General features: G+C 35.7%; 1 protein-coding gene across 12 annotated transcripts in view; it reads left to right on the top strand.

Moving 5' to 3' along the window:
- Positions 1-15,247, top strand: part of RELCH (RAB11 binding and LisH domain, coiled-coil and HEAT repeat containing) — a 130,583-nt gene extending 115,336 nt beyond the window's left edge. For 4 of the 12 annotated variants that reach the window (XM_022584331.3, XM_022584330.3, XM_089895272.1 and 1 more), the window contains one exon: positions 2,839-4,577. In XM_022584331.3, coding sequence (XP_022440039.1) covers positions 2,839-2,959 — 121 coding nt within the window. In that variant the 3' untranslated portion in view covers positions 2,960-4,577. Of the gene's footprint in view, positions 1-2,838; positions 4,578-7,489 lie in introns of those variants that run through there. The other 8 variants (XR_016387657.1, XR_016387651.1, XR_016387656.1 and 5 more) reach the window with 7 other exon arrangements.
- The last annotated feature ends 361 nt before the right edge of the window (positions 15,248-15,608 follow it).

Genomic DNA, 15,608 nt, shown 5'->3' on the forward strand with positions numbered 1-15,608 from the left:
TCTTCATTCCTTTCACTTTTATCTCTTATGGTTTCCAGACTCCTTAGCATCATTGTTGCACTCTTCTTAGAATATCATTAACACTTGATGGGGGACTTCCCTGGTGGCGCACACTCCCAGGGAAGCATTCTCCCAATGCAGGGGGCCCGGGTTCGATTCCTGGTCAGGGAACTGGATCCCACACGCATGCCACAACTAGGAGTTTGCATGCCACAGCTAAAGAGCTGGCGAGCCTCAACTAAGGAGCCCACCTGCCGCAGCTGAGACCCAGTGCAACCAAATAAATAAATATTTTTTTAAAAAAGACTTCATGGTATCTCAAGTATTATCTGAGCCATGTATCCTGTTTTTGTAGATACAAACTAAAATCATACTTATCTTTTACTTAACACTGTTTCCTACAAAAAAAAAAACAGTACTATAAACCTAGAATGTTAAGGAAAGTCATCATGGAAAAGATAGGGCTTGAGCTGGGAATTAAAAGATGGCTAGACACGAGATAAAAGAAGAAATATTTAAGTTGAGAATGGTTTGAACAATTAGACTAGGCAAACCTGACTCAAGGGGGTCTAGAAGTTAAGTAGTGATGGTTGGTTAAACACACACACACACACACACACACACACACACACACGTAAGAATTAGATTGCTATGTTTCTTGAATGCCATGCATATTTTATCTTGTAGGTAGTAAGTGACCACTGAAGATTTTGAGAAGGGGTGTGATATAAAGAAGTGATTATTTAAGAGGTGAATCTGACTAATGCAAGGAGGCCAGATCTAAAACTTTTGGAATAATTCAGTTGTAAAGTATTGGCATTAGAAATAAAAGTAAACAATAGAGAAGATGTTGTAGAATAAAGTCACAAGATTTGATGATAGTTTGAAATGGAGAGCCATTATATTCACTGTTGGGAAGAGAGGAAAAGGATAGAACCACTGGCAAGTAAAGAAATAAAAGTGAGTGATAAAAACTCTCCAGAAAATGTGCATAGAGGGAACCTACCTCAACATAATAAGGGCCATATGTGACAAACCCACAGCAAGCCTCATACTCAACGGTGAAAAACTGAAAGCATTTCCACTAAGATCAGGAACAAGACAAGGATGTTCACTCTAGCCACGGCAATCAGGGAAGAAAAAGAAATAAAAGGAATACAGATTGGAAAAGAAGTAAAACTGTCATTGTTTGCAGATGACATGATACTATACATAGAAAATCCTAAAGATGCCACCAGAAAACTACTAGAACTAATCAATGAATTTGGTAAATTTGCAGGATACAAAATTAATGCACAGAAATCTCTGGCATTCCTATACACCAACAATGAAAAATCAGAAAGAAATTAAGGAAACACTCCCATTTACCATCACAACAAAAAGCATGACATACCTAGGAATAAAGCTGCCTAAGGAGGTGAAAGACTTGTACTCAGAAATAAAAGTGGGGAGTTATTTCTAAAGTTAGGGTATGAAAAAAAACTTGAGACATTGGCTTTATGTAGCAAACAGTGGTAATGTGGGACTGGCCCTCAGGAAAAATGTTGTGATTCAATAAATATTTTTGAGTCATCCTATGGAGATGTTACTTAAAACTTATAGAATGAGTAAGTTTTTTAATTGAAGAACTAGAGCCAAATGCTGAGCCTTATGGAGGATTACTTTGTGGGAAGAGGAAAAGCAGCAAGAGAGGGGTATTCAGAGCACGTAGGGTCAGACCAGGTTGATGTACTGGCAGGAGAGCAATGGGAAGAAGAGACTTTCAGGATGGGCATCGTGGTCGGGTATTTAACTGAGTAACTCAGCACACACCTTTAAAGACCACATAGAACCAGAGGTCTTAGGTAGCAGCACATACTTCACGTGTAGATTTAACAGACATCTGTTGAGCTCCTGTACCTCGCTCGCCACTCATTGTCTTTGACATGTTCAAACATATTCTCTTACTTAGTCCTCAAGATATTTTGCAGTAACAGTTACAAAATTTTACAGAGGAGGAAACTGAATCACAGTGATTTAAAGCATCTTGGCCAAAGCCACAAGGCCAATAAGCTGGATTCCTGAATCCATTACAGCACAATTGTTGGATCACTGAAAAATTGTCCTTTATCAATACTCTGTTCAGTAATATGATAAACCAGCTGTGTTTAGTAGTCATTTAAATTGTGCTTACTTCCTACACAGAAGGTTGGTCAAAAAGAAAGGAAAAGATTTAACACTGTCCATCAAAACTAGTGCAATTGGCAATTGAGGACATGTTTTTTCTCCCCAACCCTGCCCCCCAAAAAAAGTAATGTGTCCTAGGATTGTTAAAGACCTCACTGAGATTTCCTTTACTCATCTGTGAAAATAGGGATAATATCTATCTCCCAGGGTTGCTGTAAGAATTAAATGAAGTAATGCTGATAATAAGAAGAATAACTAACAGTTAGAGCATGGTATTACGTGCCTGGCACTGCTAATAAGCACTTTACACTCGTATAATCCTAAATAGCCCTGTGAGGTAGGTACTAGAATTATCTCCATTTTATAGATGAGGAAACAGAGACTAAATAACTTGCCCAAAGTCATACAGCTGGTAAATGACAGAACCGAGATTCAGTCTCATTCCACACTTTCTCCTAATCACTATACCACACTGCTTCCTTTAAAAAAACAATGAACATGAAAGCTGCTAACCTATTATGGTACCAAAAAACTCTACTCCATAAATACTAGTTTCCCTTTTGTGATACCAGTTCAGAATGCATTTATTAATGTTATACTACTAAAGAAATGAAAAAATAGATATTTTAGTTTTTTAATTGCTTTACACGAATTTCAAAATTTCTTTCCTAGCTCAATGTCAATTGCTGCAAGCTTAGTGAGTGAAGATACAAAGACCAAGTTTTTGAACAAAATGGGCCAGTTGACAACATCAGGTGCCATGCTGGCCAATGTGTTTCAGAGAAAGAAGTAAAAGCAGGAAGGAAGCCCCCAGTAAACACTAAATGGACCTCAAGCAGACTGGTTCCTTGTACTTGAAGTACTTGCCTTTTTTAATTTCTTTTTTATGTTCTTGCATTATAATTTTATCTTAACCTCCAAAGATATTTGCACTGCTTTTGATTATTGCTGTATATCTGTTAATTTTGGAGTTACAACTGTGGTGATAAAAAATTGAGTTGATAGTCTGTACCAAGTCCCTCCTCTATGTTCTTGTCTTTCAGAATAATTTTATATATATATATATATATATATATATATATATATATATATATATATATATATATATGGTTTTTTTTTAATTTTTGGATGGGATATTAGCAAATATCTGTATGATACACTAAGCTATTACAGTGGTACTTAAAATAATGTAAATTTGCAGTCATTGTTATAAAGTAATAAAAGTGGAGATTACTTAAGTATTTAAATTATGAAAGAATAATGCAGACTTTTTATTGTTTCTTAACTGACTAGAAAGAGCCACCAGCATTACTCTGTGCCTTTTGGACTTCAGTTTGTGTGTCTGTAGGAATTGTGTGCATTCCATTCACACAGTGTTTATAATACTGCAATGAATTTGAATTGCAAATCCTACAGTAAGTAGATAATAATGAAACTTTCAATATTTCAGCACTCTCATGAATATTCTTTAAGTGCTATTTAAACCTCCCCATCACTTACATGCATATAATGGACTTACCTGAGGAAACCCAACACAGAAGCATGGGGAGTGGTTAACCAAGGTGAATTTTACATACTGGTGTGTAGTAGATTTAAATTCTCAAAACTAAATTTAAGTAAGAAGACCTAATAATTGTGACATTTTTTCCCAAACCGAAATACAGAAGAAAATAATGGTTTGAATCTAATATTTAATACCTATTTACATAAAACATTTTATTAAGATGTTTTCTAATGATTTTAATTTCAGAGATTATCTTTTCATTCTGTGTGTTACAGAGAAGTACAGAAAAGTTCAGGACATTTGGGGGCTGCTTTTTTCCCTCTAAACTAAAAATGACATTGGCTAAATTATTACTGGTTAGTCATCACCTTGTCCCTTAAAGTCAGTGACTATTCTTGTGTTTGATATATATTACATAGAGTCTTAAGTCAGTGTACCGTTCCACTGGAATTTGACAGTTGTCTTTAAAGTAACGCAACTTGAAGTAGAAAAGAGTGGTCCTGGACATAGAAGGGAGGTGGTTGGTTTAAGGGGTTAATGTGAGGCCTTTTTGAAAAATGCATATTTTGGTAAAGAGAATTCTCTTTTGAGCACAGCTGATACAAATGGGTGATTGTCATGTTTGTTGTATAAACTGGTTTAATACACTTGGAACATAGGTGGATTATATTCACTTCCTGGGAAAGCTAGCTTACCACATATTAAAGCTTATAAAATAAGTTGCCATAGGCAAAGCCATTTAAAAAGTTTATTCTGAAATTATTTCTTTTACCTACAGTGAAATAATTGTTAAGTAACTAGTCTTTACGGAAACTGTTGGATTCTAGGCATTCCTGAGAAATTGAAAGTGGCTACCTTTCATGTCAAAAATGTTGATCTATTATAAATAAAATGTTTTTGCATACTTGTTTTGGTTTTGGTTTTTACTATGTGTGTTTATTTTCATTTTGAAACACTATATCCTACATCCAAGCAAAATGAAATGAGAAAGTGTATGTTCATTAAAATATGTTTTATTTTAAGAATATAAGCTACATAAATTACCTATTTTAGTTTACTTTTACTAAAAAAAGATTATGTTGTATAAAATTAATACATTTCCGAGGTGATTTAAAGAAAAAATGTTTAAATTCTTATTTGCTTTGAACTGTAGTAGAATTAGTATGTTTATTACCTAGTGAATAAATATATTTTTAATGTGATAATTTTTATTAATTTGTGACTCCATTTATCTAAATGCTAATGGTTTTTTTGGAAAGGCACCAGCTAGCAAGATACACAGTATATCTCAAGTGAGTCCCCCTTATTATGCTGTTAAATATATTAATGTCAGTAAGACTTCCCACTTATTTTCACATTGATTTTTATGGTAAAATATGGATTCTTTAAACACAAGACAGTCACTAATCACTGAAACTGCGTGTGTTCTTCCAAAACAAGCTGTAAAACTCCCATCCTCACTCTTTTTAAACAGAAGTAAAAATGATACAAATTAAAGTTAAGTTTGCAAAGTAATGAAAAGTTAATTTGAAATTATGCTCCAAAGCAAGCCAGAGACTAAAATTTTTCAGAAATCCAGAAGTGCCGTAGTTAACAATTTTGCTAAATTATTCCAAGAGCGATGCTTGAGTAGTAGCACTGTCTACCTCTCTATACATAGTATCCTTGACCTTCATTTGTTTCCATCAGTGCACCTTTTGAAAGATTACTTTGCTAAACATCAGATTGACTTACAACCTGAATGAAATTGTGAGTAATTTAAGTAATTTTAATGGGATATCAATTCAAGGTGCTATCAAACTTCCTTTTCTTACAGAAAAAAAAAAAAATTGGTTCAAATAGTCCCTGAACTAAAATTTAGGGAGGTGAAATCAGTGTGGGCTGAATTGTCTTTTCATGACCCTGATTTTTAACATAAACTATTTTAGACCATTATTTGACCTTTAAGGACATAACTTTGTCTAGACCTACCTTGTTGATCTTTGAACAGTGATAGCCAACTGCCGCTAACATTTTGTGCTGATTACCAATTTCGTAACTACTTTTTGTGTAAATAATGTATATTTAAAGAGCTTTGTAATTGGCTACTCTAATTCCTAAAATTCTCCAGATTGTCCAGGTAACAATATTCCAACTTTATTTTGGTTGTTAACTCTCTTACAAGCAAACTGTGAAATAAATTTAGCCTTTCATATGAATAGACTTGTTTGAAAGTTGTAATGTAACGTTGCAGTGTTCTTGGTTTGTTACTATTTTATTTCTGTACGTTTAAAAATAATATGTTAAAGCTATATGCTACTAATCAAAAATAGTAAATGTATCTGCATATTGGTAAAATAATTGGATTTTAGACTATTTTTATACTACATAAGGATGCTCTGCATGCGTTTCATCTGTGGAGTCTGTGTTCTAATCACAATCTGAGAGTGCCACATCTCATCATTCCTATTTTTCCTTCAGGACTAACTACAGGAAACTTTGTGTTGATTGCCTTCTTTATGTTTTACTTTGTTTGTGTATTTTAAAAAATCTTAAAATAAAAATTTCCATTCACTGTAAGAGCATACCAGTCATAAAGTACACAATAGTTAATATAAACTTACCACAGTATTTTAAAAGTTAATTATGTGTTTTTGATAGCATATAAATAATTCCTTCAATTCAGTGTGGTGAGGAATGTAAATTATTTGCTTTTCTCCAAAGAGTCTTCAGTAATATCTGGAAAGTTCTGTTCAAAGCATGTCTATATTAGAGGACTGTTTGCGCGCGGGCTTTTTCTAGTTGCGGCGAGTGGGGGCTACTCTTCGTTGAGGTGCGCTGGCTTCTCATTGCAGTGGCTTCTTTTGTTGCAGAGCACGGGCTCTAGGCGCGCAGGCTTCAGTAGTTGTGGCTCGCAGGCTCTAGAGCGTACGGACATCAGTAGTTGTGGCACACGGGCTTAGTTGCTCTGCGGCACGTGGGATCTTCCTGGACCACGGGTTCGAACCCGTGTCCCCTGAATTGGCAGGTGGATTCTTAACCACTGCACCACCGGGGAAGTCCTGTTTTACTATTTTAATTCCTTTTATTTCGTTAAAGATTACTCCATTATATTTGTTTCAATTAGATCATTTCATGAATAGATTTCTTGAGGGACTTTAATGTAGCAATATTTATGTTGTCTGTAAACTACCATTTTGTGTCATTATAGGTATTAAATTCTTTGTCAGTAATGTTATTTAGGGTTGTCATTTGTTGATAGCAGTCTGCTTTTTAAAATTTTAAACTACTATCTTGGTGGAAAAGCAGCCCTCTCTTGAACTGTTGGCATTTGCAACCTTGGATATTTTTAGATACGGATTTTCAAAAAAGCTGGAAATATTATAAATATCTCTATATGAAATATGCATCGTTGAATAGTACTAATAATTTCTCATTGACTTTATGATTTCATAGATGCTTTATCTTTATTTCTGACAATTACTTGACAGTTCTTTAAATTTTTAGCTTTCTCTGTTTGTAAGCTGTCCGTCATGTATCACATAACGAACTTATAATGAATGCTTTAATAATGTAAATCATTTCCTAATTTATTTTTATATGGATTTTATAAATATAGTCACCTTTCTAACAAATTCTTTTGTCTTACCATCAAAGAGAATGAAAATAATAATATGCTTTCTATTCCTCAGAAGACTTTATGAAAATTACATAATAGTAAACCTGAAAGTGTTTTAGCACTTCTAAAATTTTATGAAAGGTCAAAGTGAAATTTTAAATTTTAAATTACTGAATCACTAAAGTGTGGATAACCCCCTCCCTCATGCTTTTGTTTTCTAGTAAGTGCACAGGTTACCATGCCAGGCATGATTTATCTAATACTGCAGTAGAAGAGGCAGAAACTACTTTTGATGGTTACTTTGGCCTACTTTGACCTCTCCCAGAGTCTCCAACCTAGTGAAGACTAGTAAGGTAAATTTGCTCTTTAGGGACTTCCCTGGCAGTCCAGTGGTTAAGACTCTGTGCTTCCACTGTAGGGGGCGCGAGTTCAATCCCTGGTCAAGGAATTAAGCTCCCACGTGCCGTGCAGTGAAGCCAAAAAAAAATTTTTTTTTTGCAATGTATTTACTAAAACTTGTGATTAAATTAAAATTTTTTCAAAGACCCAAATAAATTAGTTTGATAGATTCGTTTTCCATTACATAAGTTGTTTAGGTTTTGAAAAAGTTTTACCCTCTGCATCCCCACTGTTGTCTGTTAGTATACATTTGATTCTTATAGTAACTAGCTTTGACATGTAGTTTGAAATTCCAGGCTCTTTGCAACTAAAGTTTTCGTACTGAGGAAAGCAAAATAAGAACCGGCATTTCTTGAAAATAATTGGCTGTAAATAAATCTACTGTTATCTAAGAGAAGGAAATCCTTCAGTTAACCATGGACCAATAAAAAAAAAAGAATTCAGGTTTCTTGCTGAAGCTACAAAAGTCTTCATAAGGAGGTAAATGCTACATATCTAATTTAGAGGCCATTTTGCTTTCTTTGTCATACTACAGAAACACTTAATATTGTAATCATCCTCAAGAAATTATGAAGAGGTGACAGAAGACTAGAGATGAACAAATGTCCTGATTTTAAAAATGAGAAGCCAGTAGATTTTATAAATGTGGATTCCCATCTAGTTCTCAATTTATATAAAGCCTCTTCAAGTTGGCCCTTTCTGACCACCAAATTCAAAGTAACCGTTGTAATTCCCTAATCAGCCTGGTTTATCTTTTTCATGATTCTTACCAGCACTCATTTTCTTATTTTTTACTGTCCGTCTCTCTCACTAGACTCAGCTCCATAAGAGAAAATGTTGTCTATCCTTTTCAACCAGTGTCTCTCCAGTACTTGAAGAATGGTATATGGTAGGTACTCAGCAAATATTGATTGAATGAATTAATGAATTGTTGAGCTTGATATCAATTCTATGCAAGTTTTCTAATTAGATTAAAAGAGTGATTATGAGGATAATCAGAAGTCCCCAAAACAGTATGAGTTTACTGAGACCACATTCTGAACTAACCTAATGTCCTTTTCATAGAGCCATTATATTTTGATCAGGAGAATTGTGTAGTCTTGTGCATTATGAGCTCAGCAAAGTATCTGACTGTTTCTCTTAATGTCCTTATTTATTTCCAAGGTAGAAAATATGGGTAAATAAAAGTGCAGATTAAGAGCTGTGCCAGGTGCATATGGCCTAAAAAGCTCTTGGAGCTTATATTCATATCTCTGGCTCCCTGGGCAGCGCCTTTAACAACAAACCTTACCATGTTTCCTAAGCCATTTGTAAATGTAGGGAAACCACCCCTTTCTAAGGATTATAAAGTCATTCACCATTCAACCTGTGTATTATTTAGGGAGTACCTATGTTGTGCTAGGCATGGGATGCAATGAACGAGACCAACAGAGAACAGAGCTTGCAGCCAGGCAAGGAAACAAACAGGTTGAGAGGGAAGGGCTGAGGAGGGCTTACCTTAATTAGGGTGATTACTTTGGAAGGCCTCTCTAAGGTGACATTGTACCTGAAAACTAGGAAGAATGGGCTTTAACTATTTGGAAATAGGAAGAGAAGAAAGAGCAGTATATGCATAAGCCTTGGTGTATTTAAGGAACTGGAAAAAGAAGACCAGTGTGGCTGGAGCATTTTGAAATGAGATGGAGTATCAAAAGATGAAATTGGAGAGGGGTATAGCCAGATCACAGAAGGCCTTGAACACTATGGTTAGAAGTTAGAAAGGGAAGCCTTTGCATAGTTGAAGTAGTAGAATGACTTGATCCAATTTACATTTCGATTAGATATGCTTTGTAAGAATGCTTTGGAAAAGGTTATGAGTCTAGGCTGCAGACAAGCTAATGCAGCAATCTAAGCAAGAGATGATGGCAGCTTGGACAGAAATGGAGGGGAAAAGGCAGATCTGAGATAGATAGATAGATAGATATACTTTTTTTTTTTTTTTTTTTTGGCTGTGTTGGTTCTTAGTTGCTGCGCGTGGGCTTTCTTTAGTTGCGGCGAGCGGGGGCTACTCTTCATTGCAGTGCGCGGGCTTCTCATTGCGGTGGCTTCTCTTGTTGCGGAGCATGGGCTCTAGAGCACAGGCTCAGTAGTTGTGGCTTGACGGCTTAGTTGCTCCACGGCATGTGGGATCTTCCCGGACCAGGGCTCGAGCCCATGTTCCCTGCATTGGCAGGCGGATTCTTAACCTCTGCGCCACCAGCGAAGTCCCTGAGATATATTTTGAAAGTAGAATTGGCATGACAGGTTGGGTATGAAGAGTGAGGAAAAGAGAAAAACCAAGATGTCACTGAGATTTCTGTCTGGAATAATTTGAATAAATAATGAGTGATAACAATAGTAAGGAAGTAAGGTAAAGAACAAGTTTTAGGAGCGAATCTACAATTTTGTTTTAGATGTGTCAAATTCGAGATGTCTGAGAGTTACCTGTCTAAATATCAAGAAGTTAGTTATACAGGTCTGGATCTCAACAGAGGTCAGGATTGAAAATATAGATTATGGAGTCAACAATATTTGACTAAATCCATGGAAGTAAATGAGATGGCCCTGGGGAGAGAGTAACCGTGGAGAAGAGTATCCAAGTCTGGGACACTCCCATATTTGGAAATTCATCAGAGCAAGAGGAACTACTAAGAGGTTCAAGAGGAGTGAGGTAGGAGGGAAACCAAGAAAGTGTGGCATCTTGGAAGCCAAGAGAAGAGTGTTCCAAGGAGGGTCAGTTGCTACTCAGCAGTCAGGATGAGGATGGATCTGAAATCTGGTGGAAGATTAAAGTCACTGATGACTTCAATAGTAGTTTCAGTGAATTGGTGGAAATAGAAGCCTGATTGGAGTGGGCTAAAGAGAGACAATGACTAGAGATGACAGCTCTTTCAAGAAACGTTGCCATAAAGGGGAGCAGAAGTACTGGTAGCTAGAAAGGAACATGAGGTCATGTAGGTAAGTTTTTTAACATAAGAAGTTAGATCCTCTTCATATGCTGGTGAGAATAAGCCAGTAAATTGAGAGATAGTGATGATGCAACAGCAACAACAGGCAACAACTGCAAGAGTGAAATCCTTGAGAAGGCAAGAGGGGGTGAGATTCAGAGCACAAATGCAGCCTGGCCTCTTTTGTAATTGGAGAGAAAGCAGAGAATAGATACACTTGGAGGTAATTTGGTAGATTTAGTGGTGGGAAGGTTTGGGGGTTTCCATTCAATTTCTTCTCAGTGAAGTATGAAGCAAACATGTTAGCTTGGCTGTCATGTGGAAAGTATTGGAGGTTTGAGGAGAAAGAAGGTAGAAATGGTTGTCTCCAAGAATGGCAGAGTGAATTGAGGGAATTGTAGGATTGCCAAGCAATTTTGAAAGCCCATTTTAGAATAGTAATTATGAATTTAAAGAAAGACAGTTAACACAATTGTGGGGTTTTTTGTTTTTTTGTTTCTTCCAGACAAAATTAACTGTTCAGGAGCAGATGTGAAGATACACAAAATAAAGTATAACCATGTCTGGGTTTTTCTAGATGCATAAGAGGAGGAGAAAAGACAAGGACATTAAAGCTCTTGCAAAGAAATGATTACAGTGATGGACCATAGACTAAACTGGGAAAGGGGGAAAATGAGATACTGGAATGAGGGGGGAAATAAATAATCTGAGGGATGGGTCTCAGTAAATATGTAAGTAAACTGGAAAGATACTTCCTTTGAGAGTAGAAATGGAAAGCAAATAATATACCTGTTCTACCTCCAGCCTTTAAAGTACAGAGGTTTGTGGGAACAAAATTGAAAAGCCTCCACTTTAAAGAATAGCAGGGAAGGTGATGTCTTAGGGGTAGTCAGCTTTCAGTTAGTATAAGATGAACGAGAGACTCTTCAAGAGAAGAGGTTGAGGAGGTAGATAAGAAAGTTGAAGTCATCATGAGTTCCCATGTGCCCAGTGGGTGGTGGGGAAGGGTTAGAGATTAAGTAACTTTAAGGAATGTTCAGAGTAGCTCAGGGGTAAGAGCTCAGGTCAGAAAAAGCTTGGGCTTCTGATGAGTGAGGTAAGTGGGTTTGTGAAATGCAGTAGACTGACAGTCTCTGAGAAAATGGGTCCATTGGGCACCTGTACTCTCTGAAAGTCAAAATGTTCCTGATAGTGGCAAAACTTCAAGTTACTCACCATGAAGTATGCTAGCTAGGGTTTTCGTAGATATTCTTTATAAAGCTGAGGATGTTCCCCTTCTATTCCTAGTTTACTGAGTTTTTATCATAAATAGGTGTTGGATCTTGTCAAGTGTTTTCTTCTGCATTTATTGATATGATCATGTGGTTTTTCTTCTTTAGCCTGTGAATGTGATGGATTTACATAATTGATTTTCAAATGTTGAGTCAGCCTCTCGTGCCTAAGATGAATCCCACTTGGTTGTGGTGCATAATTCTTTTTATACATTGTTGGATTCCATTTGCTAATATTTTGTTGAGGATTTTTATGTCTGTGTGCATGAGAGATATTGGTCTGTAGTTTTCTTTTCTTGTAATGTCTTTGTTTAGTTTTGGTATTAGGGTAACATTGGCCTCATAGAATGAGTTAGGAAGTATTCTCTCTGTTTCTATCTTCTAAAAGAGTTGGCAGAGAATTGATACAATATCTTCTCTAAATGTTTGGTAAGAATTCACCAGTGAACCCATGTGGGACTAGTACTTTCTGTTTAGAAAGGTTATTAACTATTGATTCAGTTTCTTTAATGGATATAGGCCTATTCAGATTGTATCTTGGATGAGTTTTGGCAAATTGTGTCTTTCAAGGAACTGATCTATTTCATCTAGGTTATCAAATTTGTGGGCATAGAGTTGTTTACAGTATTCCTTTATTATCTTTTTAATGTCCATGGGATCTGTAGTGATGTCCCCTCTTTCATTTCTGATAATAGTAATTTGTGTCTTCTCTCTTTCTCTCTCTCTTTCCTGGTTTGAGGATTATTGGTTTCATTGATCTTTTCAAAGAATCAGCTTTTGGTTTTGTTGATTTTTCTCTATTGATTTCCTGTTTTCAATTTCAATGATTTCAGCTCTAACTCCTATAATTTCTTTTTTTCTACTTCTTTGGATTGAATTTGCACTTCTTTTTCTAGTTTCCTAAGGTGGAAGCTTAGGTGACTGATTTTATATCTTCTTTTCTAATATATGGATTCAAGGTTGTAAGTTTCCCACTTAGTACTGCTTAATGCTGCATCCCACAAATTTTGATAAATTTTATTTTCATTTTCATTTAGTTCAAAATATTTTAAAATTTCTCTTGAGGTTTCTTCTTTGGCCCATATGTTATTTAGAAGTTGTTTAGTCTCCACGTATTTTGGGATTTTCCAGTTATCTTTCTTTTACTGATTTCTAGTTTAATTCCATTGTGGTCTGAGAACAGATACATCTAACTTCTTTAAAATTTGTTAAGATATGTTTTATGTCCCAGAATATGGTTTATATTGGTGAATGTTCCATGTGAGCTTGAGAAAAATGTGTTTTCTGCTGTTGTTGAATGAAGTAGCCTACAGATGTCAATTATACCCAGTTAATTGATGGTGTTGTTGAGTTCAACCATGCTCTTATTGATTCTTATGCCTCCTAAATCTGTCCATTTTGAGGGAGGTGTGTTGAAGTGTGCAACTATAGTAGTGGATTAATCTATTTCTCCTAGCAGTTCTATCAGTTTTTGCCTCATGTATTTTGATGCTTTGTTATTAGGCACATACACTTTAAGGATTGTTATATCTTCTTGGAGAACTGACTGTTTATCATTATGTAATGCCCCTCTTTATCCCAGACAAAGTTTCCTTTGTCTGAAATCTGCTCTGCCTGAAATTAATATAGCTACTCTCACTTTCTTTTTATTAGTGTTAACATGGCGTATCTTTCTCCATCCATTTACTTTTAATCATATGTGTCTTTATATTTAAAATGGATTTCTTGTAGACAGCATATAGTTAGGTCTTGTTTTTTGATCCACTCCAACAATCTCTTTTGATTGGTACCTTTAAACCATTGATGTTTAAAGTGATTATTGAGGGACTTCCCTGGTGGTCCAGTGAGTAAGATTCCGTGCTCCCAATGCAGGGGGCCTGGGTTTGATCCCTGGTCGGGGAACTAGATCCCTCATGCATGCTGCAAGTAATAGTTCATATGCCGCAACTAAGAGTATGCATGCCACAACTAAGAGTTCGTGTGCCACAACTAAGAGTCTGCGGGCGGCAACTAAAAGATCGCACATGCTGCAACTAAAGATCCTGCATGCCGCAACAAAGATCCTGCACGCTGCAGCTAAGACCCGGTGCAGCCAAAATAAATAAATAAATGTTAAAAAAAACAAAATGATTATTGATATAATTGGATTAATATCTACCATACTTGTTACTGTTTTCTATTTGTTGTCCTTGTGCTTTGTTCATATTTTTGTCTTCCACTCTTTTTCTTCCTTTTGTGGTTTTGATTAAGCATTTTGTATGATTTCATTTTCTTCCCTTTCTTAGCATATCAATTTTACCTCTTTTTTTTTTAACTTATTTTAGTGGTTTTCTGAGAGTTTCCAGTATATGTTTACAGCTAATCCAAGTCCACTTTCACATAACACTAGAATGCTTCACGGGTAGTGTGGGTCCCTTATATTAACAAAATAATCCTAATTCCTCCCATCCCTTGTATCATTGCTGTCATTCATTTCACTTATATATAAGCATACATAAGCAATATATATAATATATACATAAGCACACATATGTATATGATGTATACATAAGCAAACATCGTCGATATTATTTTGAAAAATCTTTATCTGTTAGATTAAGTATAAGAAAAAAGTTTTTATTTTACTTTCACTTATTATTTCTTCAATGCCTTACTTTATATAAATCTGAGTTTCTGACCTATGTTACTTTCCTTCTCTCTAAATAACTTCTTTTAACACTTCTTGCAAGGCAGGCCTACGGGCAACAATACCGTCACTTTTTGTTTGCCTGAGAAAGTCTTTAATTCTCCTTCACTTTTGAAGGATAATTTCACTGGTTACACAATCCTAGGTTAGTGAGTTATTTCTCAACATTTTAAAAATGTCTCTCCATTTCTTAGGAGAAGTCAGATATAGTTCTTATCTCTGCTTCTCTAAAGAGCAAAGATTTTTTTTTCCTCTGGCTTCTTTCAGGATATTTTTCTTTATCTTTGATTTTCTATAGTTTGAAAATGATAAGCCTGTATGCAGTTTTTCTGGCATTTATCCTGATGGGTGTTCTCTGAGCTTCTTGGATCTGTGGTTGGGCATCTGACATTAATTTGGTAAAATCCTCTATCATTATTGGTTCAATTTTTTCTTCTGTTTCTTTCTCTCTTTCTTCTCTCCTGATATTTCCATTATACATATGTTATAACTTTTGTAGTTGGGTTTTTTTTTCAGTCTTTTTCTGTTTGCTCTTCAATTTTGAGGTTTCTGCTGCTATATCCTCAAGTTCAGAGATTCTTTCCTCAGCCATGTTCAGCCTATTAATAAGCTCATCAAAGGCATTCTTAATTTCTGTACAGTGGTTTTTATCTCTAGCATTTCTTTTTCATTCTTTCCTGGGATTTCTGTCTCTCTGCTTACATTGCCCATCTGTTCTTGCATGCTGTCTACTTTATCCATTAGAGCCCTTAGCATATTTATCATAGTTGTTTTTAAATTCCTAGTCTGATTATCGCAGCATACCTGCCATGTCTGGTTCTGATGCTTGCTCTGACTCTTCAAACTGTGTTTTTTGTCTTTAGTATGCCTTGTGTTTTTTTCCTGATAACCAGACGTGATGTACTAGGTAAGGGCAACTGTTATAAATAGGCCTTTAGTAATGGAGTGGTAGGTGACAGGGGAAGAGAAACATTCTAATGAGTCCTGTGATTAGGTCTTGGTCTTTGTGAGCCTGTGC

The sequence above is a fragment of the Delphinapterus leucas genome, chromosome 14 (assembly GCF_059928025.1).
Source record: "Delphinapterus leucas isolate spDelLeu-1000000601 "Yukka" chromosome 14, BTC_Dleu_Yukka2, whole genome shotgun sequence".
Classification (NCBI taxonomy): Eukaryota; Metazoa; Chordata; class Mammalia; order Artiodactyla; family Monodontidae; genus Delphinapterus; species Delphinapterus leucas.